Below are 23,457 nucleotides of genomic sequence, written 5' to 3'. Positions count from 1 at the left end.
GAAACAAACTATGTTGTATTATATGTTAGCCAACTGCATCTAAAGTGTTTATAGCTTCTCTCAATGACCACACTTGGACGCAGTAAATCGTAGCCAATAAAAAGAGAGAGAAAAGCGGAACTAGCTTAATAGCTAGCAGCTAAAGCGCTAATGTATCTTTAATGTTAGCTATTTATTGTTTGCTAGATAGCTGTTTGAAGACTACTTCCACAACAATAAAATTCTAAACAGGCAGAATGACGAAAAAAAACCAGCAACTGACGTCCTAAGCCTCGACTTTAACTGTCAAGTAGTGACATTTCCTACAACACGTGGAGGAGACACAAGGACTGGTACTGTGACGGAAAGAGGAGGGCGGGGTTATGCAAATACGGGAGCCGTGGACTCAATAGATGCTCCCGGCTTCTGTAAGCGGAGTGCGGACACTTGCTGCGGAGAGAAGAGACGGAGAGAAGAGTAGACGCCGCTCCGGACAAACAAAACAGATCACTTTCACTCGACATCGCAACATGTCTTCAAAGTGCCCCAAGTGTGACAAGACGGTGTATTTCGGTGAGTGTTGCACGCTTTATTTGTTCCCACCTTTTCAAATGACTTTTTTGGGTCATGATGATTATCTCGCTTCATCAAACCAAAAGATCGGTCTTTTTTTTTGCAACAATGTGTTTTACAGTTTTTTGATAGTCCCTTAATTTACACATTTCATGAATAGTGTGCATATTTGGATACAAAGCGGTTCATGCCCATTTATTTAAAAAAAAAGTATACTTTTCACTCATTTAGGATTACAGAAGCACAGAATTTTAGTAAAATTACAGAAATGTACTAAAAATACCTACTTTTCACATGGAGTGCTGAATGTATGCATGCATGCACTTTTGCCTTACGTGTTTTAACAATATCTCAATATACAGTAGGATATTAAAAGTATTTGTGTATTTGACAGTCTAATATTGGCTCCATAAAGATCAATATTGCTTTAAGCTCTTATGTTCAGTGGTGGTGGAAAAAATGTAAACCATTCCTACATTTCCCAAAAGATTTTCTCACAGAAATAAAGCTCATACCATTCCTTAGATTAGGCATTTTTTTAGAGGAAAGAGTTGCTGGCAGTGTAAATGATTCACAGAGGTAAACTTTGGGGGGAAAAAAACTGGAGATGCAAAGGGCTCAATGTAAACAAAAGCTCTAAGAGCAAATATTTCAACAAATGAATGATTTTTCTTTTACAACATGTAAAATGCTTTTAACGTACGTGGGAGAAACCAATGCCGTGTCTGCTATCAATTCGCAAAACTGGATAAATAATTTATCTTATTTTGACACTTATCCATTCCATTTTTAATTTGTTGTGTTTGGTAAACATCCAAGCTTGGCAGTTGGCTTATGGAGGCCTTCGCCAAGAGTGCAGAAGTGCCGTATGCTGAGATTGCCCACTCACGGAGGAGCACGGCAGCATCATGCTGCGTCACTGAGATGAAAACATGTCAACATGCATCTTTTGCATCCTCGTAAACAAGGACTGAAAACATTTCAACATGCATCTTTTGCATCCTTGTAAACAAAGATTGAAAACATGTCAACATGCACCTTCTGCATCCTTGTAAAAAAAGACTAAAAACATGTAAACATGCATCTTCTGCATCCTTGTAAACAAAGACTAAAAACATGTAAACATGCATCTTCTGCATCCTTGTAAACAAAGACTAAAAACATGTAAACATGCATCTTCTGCATCCTTGTAAACAAAGACTAAAAACATGTAAACATGCATCTTCTGCATCCTTGTAAACAAAGACTAAAAACATGTAAACATGCATCTTCTGCATCCTTGTAAACAAAGACTAAAAACATTTAAACATGCATCTTCTGCATCCTTGTAAACAAAGACTAAAAACATGTAAACATGCATCTTCTGCATCCTTTGTAAACAAGGACTGAAAACATGTAAACATGCATCTTCTGCATCCTTGTAAACAAAGACTAAAAACATGTAAACATGCATCTTCTGCATCCTTGTAAAGAAAGATGGGGATACAACAGATTCACTTGGGCAAAGAGTCACACTTAGTCACAGTGTGGATGATGGCATCATCATCTATTTACTATTAACAGATGTTTACAGCGAAATAAATGTGCACGGATAAGAGCAAAGCAGAGGATTAAAGGAGCGCAGGTCATGAAGATAAACAAAAATGTCCGTCTCCGTTTTGAATCTGAATATTCCCAATATTCAGCATATTTCTAGGGAACGTGCTGCTGCCCCGTTCATTAGTGGGTGATCCTGTGTTTATGTTTCGTTCGCATGCTGGGAACAGCAACATTTGTTCTTCGACGCTGATCTTTTTCTACACTTCACAGCGCACATCAGAGCTGTCACGGGGGTCAAAATCAATTATGCGAGTGCATGGCAGTCCTGTTATGTAACAGCAGAGGCAGCAAACACCACAGCTGCTGCTCATCCTATGGGTCCCGAGAGTCGCTGGCATGCAATGAATATCTGTGCAAAATAAGATTTAATTTCCTCCAATACAGATTTCATGCATCTCTGAGTATTCGTCTGCGCAGAAGATTTAATTCGCTGCAGCGAGTGAGTCACGGCTCCTCTGTGATGCATGTTTTTATTTTTACGTAACATACTGAGATCCATCCTGGGGGAGTTATTTTGGTTTGGGGATGGTGTCTTATTGGGTGGAGAGCGCCCGGGGGCTGAGTCGACTGTAAGGATGATGAACGGCTACGAGGAAATTAGCTGCACACGTCAAACCTTGGGAGGATGGAGAAAGTGAGGGAGGTTTTTATGATGCCAATATTGTAAAGTCTCAGTCATCGCAAGGGAGGCTGTGAAACCTGTGACGAAGCATGGGAGAGGTCAGGGTGGGAGAGACGTTCTGCCTGAGCTGCTGCCCACAGCCTGGAGCATCAACCTCATGGCCATGATGAATTCAGATACTTTAGAATGAGCTCAGCAGCTCCACCTACATGCATCCTCCTCTCAGATACTTGGCCCGAAATCCTTCTCAGGTCTGCAGTTAAAAGTCCCACAAATGAGGGCGTAAAATGTTTCTGATCTACGCCGGGACATGTGTTCCTGATAGAGAAAATTGTCTATTTTCCGTCCTATTTGGCTTCCCTTTCTTCTTCTTCTTCTTCTTCTTCTTCTTCTTCTTCTTCTTCTTCTTCTTCTCCTCGTGGTGTAGCTACATGGAGCAGTGATCGGCCCACCCTGTAGTTACCCACCTGGTCCTCCAGCTGGTGCCCAATATTGGATTTTTTCAACACTTGACTCTCCTCCTTCTGAAAGGAAAAACCCACAAAACAAACGTCATTTCGCTCGGCAGTGGTGAGCCACAGTCTGGGACGGAGTTTTTATTATTTTCCGTTTGTTACTTTAATGAACAGCTGTTTTTTACGGTGGTGGTGATGGTTCAATTTCATCACCACTAAGTGCAAGTTTTGATTGTTGCTGTTTCGCTTTGCTTCTGCAGTTTTCAGAAAACCAAATAAATGGCACCAAAAAAAAGGGAAAAAAAAACGTTGCTTGTTGCTGGTGTCTAAAGAATGTGAACGTTTAACTTTTTTAAACGTAGGGTTGGCTGGATTACAATTCCCAGAGTCCACATTGTGGCGTCACATCTGTTAGTTCCTGTGGAACGGAGATGCCTAGAATACATTAGGGACTACTGGCTGACATGTGTCAGGCCCCAGTGGAAATACATTGTTAGCGTGTGATGGAGTCCATGCGGGACACATCGCGGCATGGCTCACTAAGTCTCTCTCGGCTCCAGACCCGATTTCAGCTGAGCGATCCAGCCACGACTCCTGTGCATGACAAATTGGAGCCATGCATCTTTTGTGCAGCAAAAGTGAATAAACGAGAAACTAATGGGGCTCTGCCGGGAGTTTCTCTTTCTCTCTTTCATTCACTCTGGCTCCTCTTCGGCCACTTGCCCTTCGCCTCAGGCCCCGAATTCCTCTTTCCTCAACTAGAAGGACTGGGGGAGAAATAGGGGGTGAGATGGCTCGCCTTTATTTAAACGGGACACTCTCAAAGTGCCTCATGCATTATAATGAGAAACGACATCTCTATTCACGCAAAGCTCTTTCTGTCTCCGCGCACGTTCGTTGCCTCCAGCGAGGCAGAATACCTTCGTCCTCTCAGCCTGACGAGACGTTTCCCACACACCTCCTTTTTTACCCCAAACATCCACACAATGCCTGTTTTTTCCCCCCTTCTCTTCTCTTCTGTCAGCGCCACAGCGCCCTGTTTTCCACTCTGCTGCCCAGTGGGCTGTGTGAATGTGCCTCGTCAGTTACGTAACATCATTTCTTGAGTCGTTGCCTCCTGCTCGCTGACATTGCGTAACCTGCCAGCTACTGTGCACCAGTCATTGAGGGCCCTTTTTCTGAGGCACAAATATGATCCCCCTAATGGAGGTGGCATTAAGCTCGGTGCTGAAAGTCAGGCTGCCCCCCCCCGCCCCCCCCTCCCCAAACACAGGTGAAACCATTTCACCCGGCAGCACAATGACCTGTTGCATAACAGCAGAGAGGAACAACGTTGTCTACTGTTCACCCAAATGTCTCACACTTTAATGTTATAATCCTTAAGATCCTTAAGATTTTTATTAAATTGAATCTAATTTTTTATATTTATTTTTGCATGTGTAGGTGCACAGCTGTGCATGCTTCCGATAAAGGCTGAAGACTGACCATGGAAGTTTTTACTGGAACCATATTTGACACAACACAACAAATTCAATGATTTTCAGATCATAGAGGTTTTGTAAAAAAATATTTAAGAATGGCACACAATCCTAAACTGCAGTGATAGCTAGCATCTCACTTACTAAATTGTAAACAATGACAATATACATTTCATACAGGTATTTTATTTGAATTTATCTTGAACACAACCAACTGTTTTGCAGAAATATAATGTTTCGCTCACAATGTAGCATTATCAGGGACGCCGCTAGTCCCTCGATCCCTGGTCCCTACGGTAGCTGCAGTACTGCAGGAAAACAAGTACCATCACTTTTTTGGCCGATTCTGGCATCAACTTTGTTCAGTCGTATTGGTTCTCGTGACATCTCTAGTCCACTACGATGCACAGTGTCGAATGAGTCAACTATTCTATGAAACCACGAATCCAAAAAACACACTGTCAAATGGATTGGTGTCATGATTATTCATTCAGCGCGGCTCGCAAGTTTTCGCCATTTCCCATTGGGCGAAAAGACCAACAATGGCCTTGATTAATTTTTTTTTGCCGGCCTGTTGCATTATATACCATGAATTTCAAATTCAAACATCATTTTAAGTTATGAATGGTAGTTCTAATATTGAATAAGAAGCCCTTTCCCACGCACAACAGAAGACAATGCGTGAATTGAATGTGTTGTGGCAGACAACATTAGATTTCATTAGTTCTGTTTAGTCAGGCTGTCTATTTTAGTCACCTTCTTCTTCTTTATTAAAACAGTGTGACAGGATGAATCTTCTGCTGTAAACAGATACACAGGTTTCTGACAGTAGTCAGAGTAGTTGAAGTGGTCAATACAGTTGTCATTTAGAATATTAATCTGGGACTCCATGTTATTAAAAAACACTTGCACCAGTACCACCAGTAACCACAGCTGCTAACTGGAATGTCAAGGATTAGCCTATAATTTGAACTCTTGATCTTTTTTTCTTTTTTTTTTTACACTTTCAAAGGGAACTACTCTAGTTGAACCATGTGCTCATTTAGACACAGCCGATTTTATTACTCCTCTTTACAAGCCTCACTCAAAGTACATAGTATTCATACATGTTGTGTCTCCTGTCATGTGATGTCTACCCCCTCAAGGGCTGATTATCCAATTACATAGGCTACATCTGAAGGTGCCTTTCTAGTGATACAGTCCCCGCTTCCTCTTTTGAAGACATGGTCCACTACTCTGTAAGCTAGTCATGCAGTTCCTTTTTGAAGTCCCTGTAGCTTGGGACACGGTGTCCTGACTGGTTAGAGATGAGATGCAGTGTGGGGCGAAGCAGGCCCAGGGTGTTTGGGGAGGGACTGTGGAGCGGGTGCTTTGCCCCGCGGCTCCTCTGACCAGCGCAGACAGGATGCGAGTTAACTGCGGCCCATTTACGTCAGCCAGCAAAATTCACGAGGTCGGCCTCTTTTATTCACAAAGGGGAAGGGGGGTTTGGGGGAGGGGAGGGGGGGGGAGAAAGCCCAGGGAGGAAACCTCGCCTTGGCTGAGGCGACAGATGACCTCCAGAGCTAAGTTTTGCCACGAGGTTGCATCAGCCACAGGAGGAGACGGATCCAAACCCATGTTTCCTTGTGGCTCTTTAGCATCTCCACCCCGCAGCACGCCGACTCTGAACAAATCAATTCTAATGTTTAACGCACCGCTGACGGGGTCATCTCACTTTCGTCCATCCCTCACGACCAGCAGTAGATGAGCTTTCAAAACCCTTGTGGGAGCCTCAACTGTGAGAATTGTCCATACATTTTAGACATAAACAACACACAATATGAACAAAATTCTATTAGGTCTTTCTAGCGGTTGTTCAAGCAAACATTTGTTTATCGTATTTGCTCTTCAATTTTGTCACATTGGCTGTAAACATCTAATTTCTTTGGCAATGCCTCTTAGACTTAGATAGAAGGGCTCTTCAAATAATAAGGATTAATGATTTTAATCACCATATCTAGCATAATAATTGGGTATTTTTTTTATTTTAGGAGTAATTATGTAAACCTGTTACTCAGGCATTATATAAAATATCAAAAAAGGACGTTGAAATTGTGCACAAATTGTCCCGTCCTTCCATAAAGGACACTGTTGTAGGTTGAGTAGTTTGTTTACTGCACAAGCTGAAAACTCCTTCAGAGTCACTTCCCTGGGTGAGGTTGAATGTCCCGGTGTGCCTGACTGAATGGCGATTGTCTTTTAAGTTTAGTAAAAGGTCACAAGTCCTTGGGGGTGTTTGTACTCCAGAGAACAGAATAGAGAGAGGATGCAGAGAAGGAAACACAAGCTGCTTGTTTTTTCCTTTCGTACATTTCTCTTGAGATGCAAGCCTTTTTTTTTTTTACTAAATGTACCTTCCATGTTTCGGTCCTGCTTTGCCTTCTGGGCCTCCAGTCAGTCAGGTGTGTGGTGTTTATTAGGACGTGCAGTTATCACACTGCTGTGACAGAAGCCCAAAACAGAAAAAACACCCGTGTGGACTCAGCTGTCGCTTAATGGATGAAGGCAATGAGGAGGAGGAGGAGGAGGAGGATGGGGAGAGGGGTAGCGTGTACATGTGTGTTGGTTCATCAGTGTGTTGTGGATGGTTTTATTGTAGGATGAGCTGAACAGATGGGTCCACGGCACCAGAGGGTACAACAGAACAAAACACAGCCAACCGTGATTTACAGATGATCACAATAGCATTGGTTACATCATGAGCACTACAGAGAAACTCAAGCTTACTGATCAAGAATATTGTTATAAACTGTACATTTTTATATAGTAATGAGGTCCTTGATGATTAGTATTTAACCTCATGCTTCATTATAGTGAGTTACATTTATTTGCCCTTCTCTATTAAAGTCCCAGTAAAACTAAGTTAAAGTTTTTTTTAGCTTCCGCATTCTCAGCGCGAGGTCAATTTTTCAGAGCTTTTGCACCGCAAATATAGCAATCAATCAATCACAGTGTGTGGAACCAACATATTCAAAACGTGCACTACATTGTACAACACGGAGCATCCGTAGTCTGAACTAAGACGGCAAAATGTATTACTCCTTTCAACCTTCACAATGACCACTCCTTCTGTTCATACCTTTCACAATAAAAGCCTATAGAAATATGCACTACACCGTATAAATGTTTACCAGAGGGAACTCAAACTTGTTAAAAAGCCTTAAAATAGCATAAAAAATGAAAGCTAAAAGGAAACTCAATGAAATAGCTTACAGTAGCTTAGGCTATGTAACAGTTAACCTCAGACTGGCAGACCCTGCTCTGGGTCAGTAGGATCCCGCTAGTTGGTCCTCCACCTGCTCAAATCTATTCAAACCGTTTTATTGAAAAAGTGCTGCAACTGTCACAAATTCGTATGGCTGCGGGTATGAAAAGTTTTGCTGCCAAGTATTTTGCATTTTTGTGACGTACATTTGTCACAGCGCGGTGTGTAAAGGCCTTAAAGCCATAAAACAACAAGACGAGCAGCCTTTGCAGTTGATGCAGATTTTATCTAATTTCCCCGCGGTGCTTCCCAATCGAATTATTGAGTGATAAAAACAGCACCCATGGGAGATTTCAGAGCCCAACCCCCCTGCCGTGTTGCATGCTGGGAGTTCAGCTGTATAAATGTTGTTCAGTAGTTGTACTTGTTTATCTGTTTTGACTTTTTAGGCTTTAAGAAAGACAGAAAGGTTGAATTTCCTTCTAAAATTGGGGCTGAATCTCAGTCCATCATTAGTTTTGGTGTTTGGGTGCAGCTGCCCTGTCGCTGTTGATAATTAAGCAACCATAATTAAGTCCTTTTGGAGAAATTGGCTGTTAATGTTTTCCCCTCTGAAGACCGCTCATTAAAGTTCTGTTGCTTAATGTTCTGTCCAATTACAGAGTGTTTTGCCATTTGCTGCTCCTCTTACAGGCTGTCTGCACACGGAACATAATTGGTTTCAGTCTTAATAAGATCTGAAGTGTAAGTGAATCATGTCACAGAAATAACGAAATGAATCAAATTATAACCGGCTAGGAGTTGTCTCATCTGCTCACTGGAATATCACATGAGTTCAAAGAAAGTACTTGATATCACATTGCCGTCTTTACCCGTCCCATTAGATGTCTCATGACTTAAATTTCCCAGTAATAAAGTTAGACTCAATTAAGGATTTCTGATGACTACCTTTATCAAATGCTCTTTTAATAAATATTGGTCTTGTGGGCTGATATCATGGACAACATGTTATCAGAACTATAGAAAAAGCTTTTTTTTTCTAAATTAAATACGATCAAGTGAGGGAAAACGATGCTTTCTCATTAGTTATGGTCTTTTACAGACATTCAATGTCTTTGTGCATGAACCCCAGTGCCGTATATAGTGTGAACATGTCTGACCTTATTAAATCAGAAAGCATGAGCTATTTGCAATTGAAATGCTTTTTCCAATTACGTAAAAGCACTGAAAACACTTCTTTGTGCCGTGACTTTTGAACGTCACTGTGTTTAGATGAGATGTTGCCCCTTAATTTCCTGCCAGTGTGAAACCAGTGGCAGCGCTAATGCTGTCGTAATGCCTTTTTTGTTGGGCGTCAAGTCAAAAAAAAATGTTGCACTTGAGCCTGTTTGGTAATTTCCTGGCTCCAAATCAACTTAACTGTGCCGAAGGTGGGTGGAGGCGCCACAGCTGGGGTTGTGTTTACGCACATCAGGGGGTTCAGTGTGCTGCGTTTCGGCACTCGTATCGACATGAAATGCTTCTCAGTAACGCATGCTCTAACAGCAACAGCAGTTGTTGTGGCTCAAGTTGCCTGACGAGCACAAACAGACCCTTTTCCATAATCACAAAAACACTTTCAAGCCTCTTTTCCTTTTGATTAATGTTCAGTAACATCAGTGAAACAAGCAATCGTAAACACTGATGCTGAATCAGAGAGAAGAGGAGTCAGCAGCCGGCTGTCTCTGTGATTTTAAAACCATATTGGCGATACAATCAGAGAAGCCGACCGCAGACTGAAGAGCTTAGACTTGGAATTGACAAATGAAGTTAAGCAGCTTACAGTGATGCAGGTATCGTATGGTCCTGGTGCAGACCTCTGACCAGCACTCTTGTTTTCATTTTGACGTCATCTTCTCAGCTGGAGCTCAGTGTTCCTGTAGTAGCATCGTCTGTCAGTCGGTACTTTATATCAATATAAAAAAATACCTTTTATTTAATTTTTTTAGAGACACAAAAGTCTCATAAATCCAGTTGTTTTCTGGATCTCTACAACCTCTAATAACTTTTATATAATTATTCAAAAAATAAAATGGCCGCCTGAGCCGCCAGTCATCTGCTGAGGTGTGCCGCTTGTTCATCTTACCTCTACTACACCCAGGCTGTTAATGCCAAATTTAGACATTTTTGGCTCCATTTACTGTCAATATGACAAGGTATTGTCAATTAATCAGCACTTCAATATTATGGCATCTTATATTCAACAAAAGTGGATTTCTATAACAGTGAAATAGTTGAGCCGAGGTGATAAGCCGCCCAGATTCTGACGTATCTCGCCTGGTGATCAATTAAGTTCGTAGGTTACGTCCTAAAAAGCAGTCCCACTCACATGAAGTATATGACGTTGGCTGTTTGCGGAAAACTTTCCTGCTTATTTGATTTGCTTAATCTGGGATATCCTTTATAGTAAGTAGCAAAAACGGACACAAAAGCCAGGTGAGAAGTGCTACAAACTCTTCAGCAGTGATTTCCCAAAGCACTGTTTGCATTAAACCACGGAGGAATCCTTTGTTGTGAGCTTTTGAGTGAGACTGTCGTGAGAGAGAAAACAGATTGGCTTAAAGGATTTGGCACATCCTCATCGGTGTTGACAATTTAAATGTGACTATCCGGAGAGACTTCCCTGTGAACAGGAGCTTGTTGTGTTTACACAAGTGTGTGCTTTTACCCTGAGGTTGTCTCCGTAATGAGGTTTAGGAAGACTTGGTGGCATTTCAGTCGTCTTATTTGTGCCCTCACGTTTACTATTTTGGAAGACAAAGAACTCTCTGTCGGTCTGTTGTTGCAGTGACTTCAATTTTTCTTTTTTTCCTCTTTTAATGCATGTGAAATGTCAACCTAAATGCATGTTTTCTGGCTTTATTTCAGCAATCGAGGCGATACAGTATGAAGGATAATAAAGATACAGGCTCACGTTGGAGCTGGGGGGGTGTTATAAACATCTGGACCAGAAGCAGATCCCCTCCACCTCCCCCACTCTGTAACTCCCACAACACATAATACACACAGACAGGGCTCACCCCTCTTATAATAACAACTGCCGTTTAAGACGTTGTTACTACACACAGAGAGAGTCACAGACGGAGGAATGAGGACATACTGTTTCCATTCATATCTGTCTGGTGGTGTAACTACATTCACGAGTCAGTCAATGACAACATTGAGTGCACACTGGCAGTACTTTCAACACTGTAGAGGTGTCAGGAGGTATGTGGGTATCCTCAGATTTGGGAGGAAATAAATAGCACACTTATACTTACACTTAAACATCATCTCAAGGTGTTTAAAGGTATGTTCTTTAATTTAAAAGGAACTAGAAAAGGATGAATTTACTGAGTTCTGAAACTTGCAATCCAGGGTTTGATCTACTCTCTCTGGCTCCTTTTTTCCCCATTTTTCACACAACTATTTCTGTCACTTTCCATACAACAACCGAGTGCAACAATTTGAATGACTTTCAGGAGAGACCGTCTGAAAATGTGTGCCGTTAAACTCGTATTTAAAGGATATCGTCTCGCCCTCTCTCTTAATGACCAGCTTTTCACTGCACCTTTCAGTATGGCCAACTATAAACACATTTGATTTCTGAGTTGGTCGGACAACACGTACCTCAACCCTTAATAGTGGAAGTGTCAGTTTGGAGTTGAAGCACCTGAAGTGTGTTTTTATCTCAAGTGGTCGTGTCTGAAGGTTCTGTGGCCATCTTCTGATTAAATGCAGATTATTGATTTTTAAAGAATGATTTATTGTCGCCTTTTTTCTTTGAATAACAGTAACTTTAATCGTCATTTAACGTTTCCGCCAGTCTGCTATATCAGCATTCCTTTGCTCTCAAGTGTTGATGGGAGGTCATGCACCCAATCCTCGGATACTCTCCAGGGCCTTGTTATTGGTAATTCGTCTCAGTGTTTTTATAATTGACAGGGAGAACTGATTGGAGAGAAAACAGAAACCTCTGCAGGGAGTATTTGGATCTCCTAAAGCAATCCCAAGAATTATTTCTAACACATGATACCCATAACATCAAATCAGCTTAACTTTATGATTGAAAGAAGGGTATTGATTTGGTCAAAGGTGAAAGGAATAAACTGATGCATTACAAAAAGACACATCCATAAAAGGAACAGTAAAAAGAAAAAGCTGCCTTCTCTCAAAGGGAGGTCTCTCAAATAAAAAAGCATTTGTTTGGTTATGTTATGCTCATTTGGCTGGTTTGCTTGTTTTTTCCTCAAGATGTGTGGTATTATTGGAGACAAAAGAGTTGCTTGTGAAAAATCTGTTTAAAGAAATTGAAACATTCTTTTAACGCAAGAAGCTTTCAAATTCATGTTTTCCTTTTCGTGACGTCCATATTTAGTCTTACAGTTTTGATTTTGTTTGGGCAAATGAGTTCATTGACTTCCGTGTTGTTCAGAAACTGACTCTCAAATATCTGATTTAACTTTTACAGGTTATAATGGTACATATGTGAAAGCAGCTAGCGCAGGGAAGTAATTGTGTGTGTGTGTGTGTGTGTGTGTGTGTGTGTGTGTGTGTGTGTGTGTGTGTGTGTGTGTGTGTGTGTGTGTGTGTACTTTTGACTGAGGGTATGTAGGAAACAGACTCCCGTATCCGTCTATTTGTGCCCTGTCTGATAAGAGAAGGTGTTTCCTCTACTGCCTCCACGGCTCCTTGGGGTCCATTGTGTGGAAGCAGCAGAGATTTTATTATTGGAAACGGTATAATTAGGGCCCCTTTGCTTGTCTGGAGTCGGTCTGGGAGAGAAAGGGGACGGAAATGGGGTTGAAGGGCCGTCTGCAGCAGGATGGGTATACTGTAAACTGGGGGGAGGGGTGTGTGTGTTTGGAGGGGCGACACAAAGGATCTGGGTTGGATGTGGGCACCCCCCGCTGCTCCAGCTGGACTGGGACTCACGCCACTGTCTGTCTGTCCCGCAATGACATCATCACTGCATCCTGTGGTGGTGCACAGGCATTCCCAGTACCCCCCCCCCCCCCCCCCCCCTCTCCATGTAACTCAGTTGGCACGATGACAGGATTTCCCTCCAAGGGCGCAGCAGCCCAGAGATACAGCACAAGCTAATGATTATTCTGCAACGAGAGGACGTCATGCCTCTCTGCGATGAGTGATTTGAACGCCACATTACAGTGCGTACAAAGCGTGACACACTCGACGGCCGTTGTTCGTAGTAATGTCTATAAATGCTGCTTTATGTGAGTGTTTTCACTCACCCCACATCTCTTTTGTCTTTTCACGTGCAGCTGAAAAGGTGTCATCCCTGGGGAAGGACTGGCACAAGTTGTGTCTCAAGTGTGACCGCTGCAACAAGCTCCTGACCGCCGGAGGCCACGCTGAGGTCAGTAAGACACCAGCAGCAACGGGACAATACCGTCCTCTCACTGCTGAAATGAAATGCTTCTGATACTAATCTGTCCTCTCCAGCGCTGCAACTACTGACGTTCTGTTTTGAGGCACTTTACTTCCATTTCTTTATACTCCACTACATTTCCAAGTGAAATGTTGTACTTTGTGCTCCACAACTGGACATTTATTTCAAAGATTTAGGTACTAGTTACTTTTGAGATTGAGATTTCACATGTATGATCAGTTTAGGAAATCACAGTTAAATTAAACTAAGGCTATTAAATGTTTTCTCACAGATTATTGCATTAGTAATAATATTCCAATAACATATGTATAATGAATAAACCATCATAAAAAGTACTTTTACTTAAGTAAGAATATTAGTGGGGGACTTTGAAATGCAGTATTTTTACATATATAAAGGATCTCAATACTTCTTCCATCACTTGCAACAAACAATTATTTTTATTAGCAATTAAAAGAAATCATGTCTGTTCTTCAAATGTTGTTCTGCCCGAATAACAGTCCAAAACCCAAACCCCAAAGATTCATTTTAATGTGATTTACCGCTTCACCCTCTCAAACAGTCCACCTATTAACAGTCTAAATGAATAGTGACATTTTAAAGGAAAACCAGAAAAGAGGAGATATGGGTTCTAACTCTGTAACTAGGGCAATGATATGGACTCTTTCTAGTCTGTATAGTAGCTGTGTGTGTGTGTGTGTGTGTGTGTGTGTGTGTGTGTGTGTGTGTGTGTGTGTGTGTGTGTGTTGAGCATGTTGCCTGGGGTGGGCGTTCGCTTCCCACTGAGGCTATTCATGCTAACATTATTTGCACTCAGTGATGCTGTGAAGCACTGTGGCTAAAAGTGTCAACCAAATGGCTCTTCTGAATTGACTTTATGGGCTTTTGTCTGTTAATGCATGTTCTATTTTCGGTAGTTGTGTTGTTTTTTTCTGGATGAAATATCAGCACAGTCGTGTTGGTCACACAGGGTCGAAGGCCAATAAACTCTGAGCCATTGTTTCTTTACAGTTCAGTGAATGTTGTGGTGAAATCGAAAAAGGGGAAGCCAGTATTGACTTATTGAAAGATGGACTGTATTGCATGTTTTTGTTTTCAGAAGTTCTAGACACATGCAGGCACTACACGCAGGGCTAGTTTGTGAACTATTGTAGCTTGCGAGCTAACCGCTAACATGCTAGTAGCCACCTGGGAAGATGGTAGCATTATCCAGTCAAAATAGCTAGCTTCTTTCTCTTTTCTCAGAGTTTTTTCTCAGAATTGTGCATAACGTCTTTTCAATAAAGATTATTTTATTGAAGAAGGGGATGTTTTGGTACCATCGACTCCTGTCATGGTACCTTAAGATAAAAAAGGGAATGGTGCCACTCAACTAATAAGCAGCTTTGTTCCCCAAGAAAGTCAGCACCATTGAGACGATCTGCTTTGGCAGTCAATTTTAGTTTATTGAGCTTCATTTTGTTTTTAAAAGCTGGTGTGACTGGGCCTTTAGACTGGAGGAGGGTCTTTCAGAGATATGAAGTTCTTTCCTTTCCTCTCTTGTTGCATAATCACACGTCTCAACATAAAGATGGATCCCCTCCTTTCGTGACCCAACCAATGATTCAATTCTTACCCTCTCTCTGTAAATGGGCGAGTCTCCCGCTCCTTTTTTCAACTCAAAGAGGATGTGATCTCAGCGTCTTTGTACACAAAAGCAATTTCCCTGCAAACCCCAAAGGATGCCGTTTAATCTCTGCATGATTACAGTAATGTAGTCACACAATCTCTCTCGGCCCACCATCCCCTTTCCCTCTCTCTCTCTCTCTCTCTCTCTCTCGCTCTCTATGGACTACATCCAAATCCTGCCCCGGGCTGCAGCACCGTGCCATGAGCCTGACTTTAGTAGGCAAAAAAACTCAATACTCCATCATCGTCATGGAAACAGAGTGAGGCTGAGAGACGTTGCATATTAAAAAAGAAGATGTAAAAGGGACTGTGGTTTTTTTGTTGGGGAGGGTGTTTTGATGTCATCTCGGGCCCGGTATGCAGAAGGTGACGACCTTCCGAGACATACTGACTGCTTCTTTAAAAGGAGTCGGGGGGGCAGGAAGGAGCCCACTGTGGCCTGTCGACTGTGGCCCGAATGAGGGCAGCAGCTTCCTGAGGCTGGTGGCAGAGAGCCAGGCTTGAAAAGACAAGGTGACAAGTCCTCAATGTTGACCCTAAAAGATCTGGACTGTACTTAATTGCAGACCTCCTCCTGCGATTAACGAAGTCAAATTAGAATGTACAGACGTGACATTTAACGCTTTAAGATGAATCTGAGGGGGTCGCAAGATGATGACATGAGTGTAATAAAATTGTCGGACTGCTAATCAACGTTTTTAAAAGAAAAGGATAAGAACCTGACTCCTACATTACCCACAATGCAGCTCGATGACAGATAGTTTGGTCGGAGACTCGGGTGTGTTGTGCTAGTAGCTAATGTAGCTTCCGGCTGCTAGCCTCAAGCAGAGATGAGAAGCGAGCTAGAGAGGTCTGTTAGCTCACTTATTTCTAACTCCACACCCACAGATTTGCACATGTGCAGTAGTACCCTTCTATTCAATTTGGGGAAAATATATATTACACAAAAGTGTGTTTATGTTCTCCAAATTTATCTTGTGAAATATACTGGATCACTTCTTTAGGCCTCTAAAATATCCATCAAAATTCACGAAGGAAAAACAACCGTTAGGTTGAACTGTTCGGTTTATAGCTATAACTTGATAGCATCTTTTTAAAAGCTAAACCTTTTCTGTGGGGTTAGAATGAATCCACCTCCATTCTGGTCTCCCCTACAGGGACTGAAACCCGGCAAAGTGAGTGAGTTGAGGTTGAAGCGACGGGGCATGGAGATGAAGATGAGGTCAGAAAAGAAAAGATGGGAAAAACACATTTAAATGTCAGGATGTGGGAAGTGAAGTTCTGGGAAGCGAGTGGGCTGAGCAGCGATGGATAATCCATTTTTAGGGTCCCTCACAGCCAGAGCCACAGCGATATACTGTACAGCAGTTAACAGACCACTCGCTTCACTTGACAATGAAGCCCTGTGTGTCCAGTCCTGAGAAAGTCATCAGTGCTTAGTCACGGCGGCGGCGGCGGCCAGACCTTCATGGATCTCATAAATGTCAAACAGGAAGTGTGAGAGGAGTGCGTGGCCGCAGTGCCAGTAGCTGATCCTGTCGTGGTTAATGCATTATTAAAACGTGAGAAAGCAATCGGTCTTTTGAGGAAAGCTCATGTGGCCAAAGCAGAAGGGATTGTGGGTAGTATGTCCCCTCCGTAACGCCAGTTTTTCCCTTGCCACCCAGGGCCTGGCGTCTTGCCCGTGGCATTCGCTTGGTTCTTCTCTTCTATGGGCATCGGGCTCTGGACCAGTGGCCACCCTGGCCCTCAGCCCTGATCCCAAAGCTGGTCACATGCTCCTGCACTGACCGCCACATACCCAGCATGCATCAGCAGCAAGCCATCTGTGTCTTAACACTGACCCCTCAAGTGGCGGGTCTTCATGGGGGTAATGGAGACGTAGGTTGCACTGAAGTGTGGCGCTGGATTCATCAACAGAGTCCTGACGACGTCATTATTATGTGTTGAAATGGAAAAAAAGAGGCTTGTTTCCGTTTTTGGACACAATTTCTCCATCTCCTCTCCAAAACCAAAATATTGATGTCAGAAAAAAAGTGTGAAAAATAGGACTTCTCATACAATTCGTGGTAGCATTTTCCCCATTTGCGTCATATGTTTTTACATTTCAAAAAAAATACTTTTCATGCCCATTGAGTCAGTTTGTTTTTCTGTCTCTCCCTCAGCATGATGGACGGCCCTACTGCCACAAACCGTGCTATGCTGCCCTCTTTGGGCCAAAAGGTAAAGTACATGTAGACGTATTCAAGATAAACTGCTTCACACTGATGAGCACAAAGTACAGAACGTCAGGACTAAGTTGGAGCTTTCAGTGTGGAAAATCACTTATTCATGAATAAATACACATCCAGAGGCCACTTTATCAGCTACATCAGTCCAATACAACAGTTCTTCCATAACATCCATCTCTACAAACCTAGTAAAATATTCAGCTTGACAGAAATTAGTTAATTCAATTATGTTTACACTGAAGTTAAAAGTGGTGTTGCATTATACTGCATAACATACTTAATAAAATGGACAGAGTGCATTAGTTAATACGTAAATAAATACATATTCAATTAATAAAGGAATAAACATAACAATAAAAGCTGAAGTGCATTCATATTGCTTCACCTCCTCTGCTATATCTTCTACAGGTGTGAACATCGGTGGCGCCGGCTCTTATGTGTACGACACTCCCGCCAACAACAACCCGTCTGCCACTAGTGTGGATTCAGCCGCCAAAGCTGAGGAGAAGCGAGTGTTCGCCCCAAAGGCAGCATCGAAAGGTAAACGAGGAAGTGCGTGTGTTCCTGCTGACCATACTGGGAGTTGTGGCTCCATCAGCAAGTGTTTAATGGAAAAAGCTTGTCGATAGGGACGTGATTTTGGTGCTTTAGGTTGGAAGGAAAGGTGCTGCTGACTCAATGATAAGAACGCCGACACACACAGTCTTTTGGGACTTGAAGAGGATTTTCTCACACACACGCACGCACGCACGCACGCGCGCGCGCGCGCACGCACGCGCGCGCGTGCGTGCGTGTGTGTGTGTTCTGGGAAATCCCTGTCAGCAGGAACAAAATCATCTTATCAGGTGTTTTGCAATTTCTCTCCGCTGTGCAGTTTTCAGTTAGTGGCTGTTTTTTTGGGTTTTTTTTACTCACTTTGTTGTTGAAGCCAGAAAACTCAGCAAAGATTTAGGATTGTTTTAACCTTTCTGGATTCAAAACTTTTCTTTCTCTATCTATCTATCTATCTATCTATCTATCTATCTATCTAGATAGATATACACATGAGATATCTTTAGAATCTTTTACAGTTTTTAAAAATAGATATATAAACTTTATTAAATCAAATAGAAAGAGGAGAGAGGGGTGAATGTCTTGAAGTTTATGTACATTCAGTAGAATGCGTTATACTGTACTATCTACTATAGTTTAAGTCTTCATGTTGTCATGACTTGAGGCAGGTTAAGACTTATATTTAAACATTTAGTGTTACGCTCCAGTTAAGTTTTAAATGCTGTGTACAATTTGTAGGATTTTGTTCGTTTTGAGTTCTGTGTGCTCACGTGTTACATAGGATTGAATCTGTGTGCTTCTATTCATTTTGTTTTTGGTGAACATGTGGGAAAAAGTGTGTAATGTGTAGGTGGCTTCATGGTAGAATAAAACCAAACCAGTGTCTTTGCGTTTTGGCGCCACCTGCAGTCCCCAGCGCAACACTACATGTTCACTAAACGTTCATGATTGGCTGTTGAAGGAGGGAGTGAATATGAAGCGTTTTTACATGGCAACCACAACAAATTGGCTAAATTAACCTTCCTACAACATAATTCCCTCTTGAAATATATAAAAGTTGTTTAATACTTGGCTAAAAAAAATGTCATACCCCTACTTTATTATCAAACTGGATTTCACACCTAACTAGAAATATTAGTGGTCATTTATTGAACCATTTCCCTTGCATTTCCAGTATTGTAATGTGTGTGTGTGTGTGTGTGTGTGTGTGTGTGTGTGATGTATCAGCTGCTGGCAGCATCACCACCTTTTCCGGAGAGGCCAACTTGTGTCCCCGATGCAACAAGAAGGTGTATTTTGGTGAGTATACTATCACACTTATGCAAAACTGAAGGGGAAAAGGTTGGAGGGTGAAAGGTGTGAACTTTGCACGTAGTTGCCATGGTGTCTCACAGGTGTGTCTGTGTTTGTCACAAATAGCTGAGAAGGTGACATCACTGGGTAAAGACTGGCATCGACCCTGTCTGCGCTGCGAGAGGTGCAGCAAGACTCTGGCTCCTGGCAGCCACGCAGAGGTGAGACAAAGGAAGTCGGAAAACTGCTGAAAAAAAAGTGGTGGTTTTGTGCTGTACTGCATTCTAATTAGACCTCTTACACCTCTCAATATAACGTAGTCTGGTACAAAAGTACAATTTTCACAGCCACATGTGGCTTTCTCATTACACCTGCAATCGATACTCAATAAATAAACACTATGTCACAGATAAATAGTAAAGAAAACATATGAACAAGTGAATTCTCTTGAAATTATATATATCACAGGGCGGCACAATTAATCAAATACTAATCTTGATCACGATAAACTGTGTATTACTCATTTTGGACCCGTATTTCAAGTCTTATTTTGATGCAATGATTTGATAATTAGCAGGAATGTAGCACAACTTGAAAACAATTGAATAATTAAAAAAACATACAAAAATAAGAGATAAATTAAATAAAGAAAACAAGGGGAGTTTATGTCATGAAAAAGATCAAGGATATACAAATGTCTCTCTTTGTAATAGTCTTTTCAACCGGTCTGCTTTTTATTGTGTTAATGTTTGTATTTCTTTACGTTGCAGCATGACGGCCAGCCCTACTGCCACAAACCGTGCTATGCTGTTCTCTTCGGGCCCAAAGGTAACCGCTAGGGGGTGCTGTCAACCCACCAATTATCAGCTACACTTGAAACAGAATGTCTGAGCACTCGATCCACGCTGCACACAATGAGCTCGTTACTCAAGAGTTATTTCATCACAGCGTTATCTACTACACAGCAGCTTGTTGAGGAAAATGTTTTGCAACCTCTCCTGCTGCACCTTCTCTCTCGCTCCTCCCTGTTAAACCCCTCCCCTTCCTGACACCCTCTTGCTCTCCCTGTGGTTTTTCCAGGCGTGAACACTGGTGGTGTTGGCAGCTACATCTATGAAAAGGAGCCCAGTGCAGTGACCCAGCCTTGAACCTTTTGTCCCCTCAGCTTCATCCCTCTTCTCTTCACAACACTGACCATCAACCACAGTATTATTCGTAGCCTGTTTTTCTTCCTCCCACCTGTGCGTTCATACCTGAGACAACCGGCCTTCTGATCCTTTTTCTCCTTGATTCTGACCCACTCCCAGCTGATTTAGCACCACGAGGAATGATTTATATATGTATTTGCTCCGGGAGAGCCACATCCAGCATTCCCACAAGTTGTTACAAATGATTTCAACCTTCTTTTTTTTTTGTTGCCATGTTTACACATTTATAAATGTATGTGACCACAGTTAAATACGAAAGGTCTTATATTTAAATGTTGTACCCTGAAAACCGTGCGATTGTTTTGAGATGACGTATGTTTGTTTAACAAAAATGTGATGAGAGTGATTCTCGGGTTTGGGAAGGTGCATTGTGGGTAGAGGAGCAGCACCGTTGCAGCCAGAGGAATTTCAGGCAGTTGCAGGCACAGGTGGTGCTCAGGAGCACGGTGCCAATAAATCTGTATTTCATAAACGCCATATTTGCATTTTGGCTGCCTGACAACATTCCTAAAAATCCCAACATATTGTAAAAAGGTGGGAAAGTTGATCTCTCAGGCGACTGTTACAAGATTTTCAACACATCCATGAAGCTGTAACATGACTTTTTGACTTTTGAGCATATGTTAATAACCTATTCAATGTCAAAATCTGGATCATGTGCTAATAAATAACAAAAATGTCTATTTTTAGAATGAGGCAGAATGGGGGTGACGCTTTGCTAAGGGAGGGCCAGAACAGAAACATGTATTTATAGCTTCAAATCAAATCCTTAAGTTAATTAGCCATCGTACTACTACTACCCTCTATGTGATTATGAAGGAGGTCAAACAAGGCGACATAAGCTGTATAAATCTCTACGATCAAGATTTTTATTGTTAATTTCAAATAAATAACACTGCTGTTATTTTCCGAGAGGTGACGCACTATTTGAAGTATTTCTTTTTTTGCCATTAGCAGGAACAGTAGCTTAGCTTGTAGAAACACTGCAGACAAGTCATTCTGTAAGAATGTGCATCCTAGTATTATTGTACGACTGTTACTGTGTTTGTTTAATACCTGTTGTACATCGGGCTCCGTAGACACTGCAGGGCTCGCTGTTTGCAGAACTGAACCGCTGCACTGCAGCCCTGCTGCATTCGTCTTTTTAATCCCTCGAATAAACAGAAACTCTTCATCTGTGTCGTTGCGATTATAGAGTTTTTAACTCCCTTTTTCTGTTCATGAATTGCAATAAACAAACTAAATATTGTGTGAGCTTGTGGATTTCTTGTCTGATTAAAGTAAAACAATACAATATTCACGCCCAGTTTGACTATGAATACCATAAACCCCTTAACAGCACAGTCTCGTCATTGAGAGCAGGAGAAACTGTGTCACTCCTCCAAAAGCAGAACCTTCAGTGAGCTTTTCCCTGAATGAATCACTTGTCTCATTCATCTCAGGTCGGTCGTGACTGTCATAACCGTAACGCGGCGTGTTTTATGAGGCAGAAAAGCACCCCGATACAATCTGCTGTGCATGTGTGAAAGCTTTACAGTTACACGAGGTGTTTCCTCAGCCAGGTGTAAACCACACATTAGCCGTTTGTCTTGGTCACACTTGATTTTATAGGTGCCATGATTTCGTGATCACTTCCTCTGACATTTTTGATGAAACGGCTGTTTCTTTTTCTGTGAATTATAGGAAAAAAATACACAAGGTGTTCAGAGAGTAAATAGCAACTAATTTATTCAAGTTTTTAAGAAAAAAATGGAAATTTTATTACGTAGTTGTGTTGAGCGTGCTGTTACACTATGCACATGTAATAAATGATTTATAACACATAATGTAGTTGTACACAGCTATTAGTACATTTAATGTAGACATTTTATACTACAACAGTATTGTCCCTCATTCTCAGAACTACCTTATAGTGTTTTCTATTGGCTATTTGTTAAATGCTTATGTGCTAAATAGGGGGACCTAAAGTAAAGTATTTCCAGAGGAATTTTCTTAAAAAAGACTGCTGTTGATGGTTAGATCAATGTAAAACAAACGCCATCAAACACAAAACATAAGTAAATGTTAATCTGCTACTAGAAAGCTTGTTCTCCACACTGGTTGATTGTAAACTACAAAGACAAACAGAACATTTTTCAGTATTGTATGTTCAGCTGATCTGTTGTTTACTGACTGAAAACTTTTGAGTCTTACATAGCGAATAATTGGAATTAATGACAAATTACATATGAAACATACATTCTATACATTGAAACATAGGAACACAAACTGTGTTACTCTTTTTTGGTTATTGGTACCGCATTATTATTTTATTTTCATTTTGTCCACCTGTAAGTGCCTCATGCACTGCAGAGGGGGTAAAACATAGTAGCAACCAATAGTGACAGGTCTTTAGAACTGGATTATCTTGCTTTGTTTGAGGCTATGCGTGATACTCTGAAAGTATTCAGAAACCTGAAGGAACAATGACTGTGTACTGGAGGGTGTTAGCTTAATTAGTGCTCTGAGACAACCCTAATCTCACTGTTTCTCACTCCACACATATCTAAACACAATGACTGACAGCAGGGAGAATGTAAATGTAATACAGGTTTGGTAGCCTCTCTCTCTGCTCACGCGAGCTTCACAGTTGCAGGCTATGTCATCATTTTTAGCCGTAAAAATCTAAATATGAACCACAATTTTTCCCTCATTTGGTCACTTTCAATTTCTTTGTACCGTTGTCTACTGGGCCGCACCCGGGGAAACAGTATGGTTGCGTGGATACCAAACAGATGTCAGTATATGGCGTCACACGGCCGCCTACATTTGACCTCTTTATTGTTTTCAAATCAGTCACACACACACACACACACACACCTTGGACTGACTGTGGTCTTGTGATGGAGACTGCCAAATGAAAACATCTGTTGCCGGCAAAATTTGACACAAATGACTTAAAGAGAAAACAGTTGTCTCCACCTGTAGGGCGTGTGGCCTCAGTAATGAAGGGTTAACAGCTTCACTTAGCTTTTAGTGTCTATACTGAATGTGGAAAGATTGTCTCCTACATTGCATGTTAAATTCTGTTCTTTGTTTGGCAAATTTTGGATTTATTGTATTCTTTACACATGTGCTTTGGACC

At 41.7% G+C, this 23,457-nt stretch overlaps 1 protein-coding gene across 1 annotated transcript; it reads left to right on the top strand.

The window, feature by feature from the left end:
- The first annotated feature begins 391 nt into the window (after window positions 1-391).
- Window positions 392-21,582, top strand: crip2 (cysteine-rich protein 2). The gene is made up of 8 exons (XM_068721662.1): window positions 392-552; window positions 13,254-13,348; window positions 17,215-17,272; window positions 17,689-17,820; window positions 19,060-19,131; window positions 19,252-19,346; window positions 19,896-19,953; window positions 20,206-21,582. Exons 1-8 carry the CDS (start codon window positions 393-395, stop codon window positions 20,271-20,273), a joined length of 738 nt encoding a protein of 245 aa, XP_068577763.1. The 5' UTR covers window position 392; the 3' UTR covers window positions 20,274-21,582.
- The last annotated feature ends 1,875 nt before the right edge of the window (window positions 21,583-23,457 follow it).

Source organism: Cebidichthys violaceus, unplaced genomic scaffold (genome assembly GCF_023349555.1).
Source record: "Cebidichthys violaceus isolate CVI_PGR_0920_01 unplaced genomic scaffold, fCebVio1.0.p SCAF_28, whole genome shotgun sequence".
In the NCBI taxonomy this organism is placed as follows: domain Eukaryota; kingdom Metazoa; phylum Chordata; class Actinopteri; order Perciformes; family Stichaeidae; genus Cebidichthys; species Cebidichthys violaceus.
The sequence above is the reverse complement of the archived record's forward strand: the minus strand, read 5'-3'. Positions and strand labels throughout refer to the sequence as shown.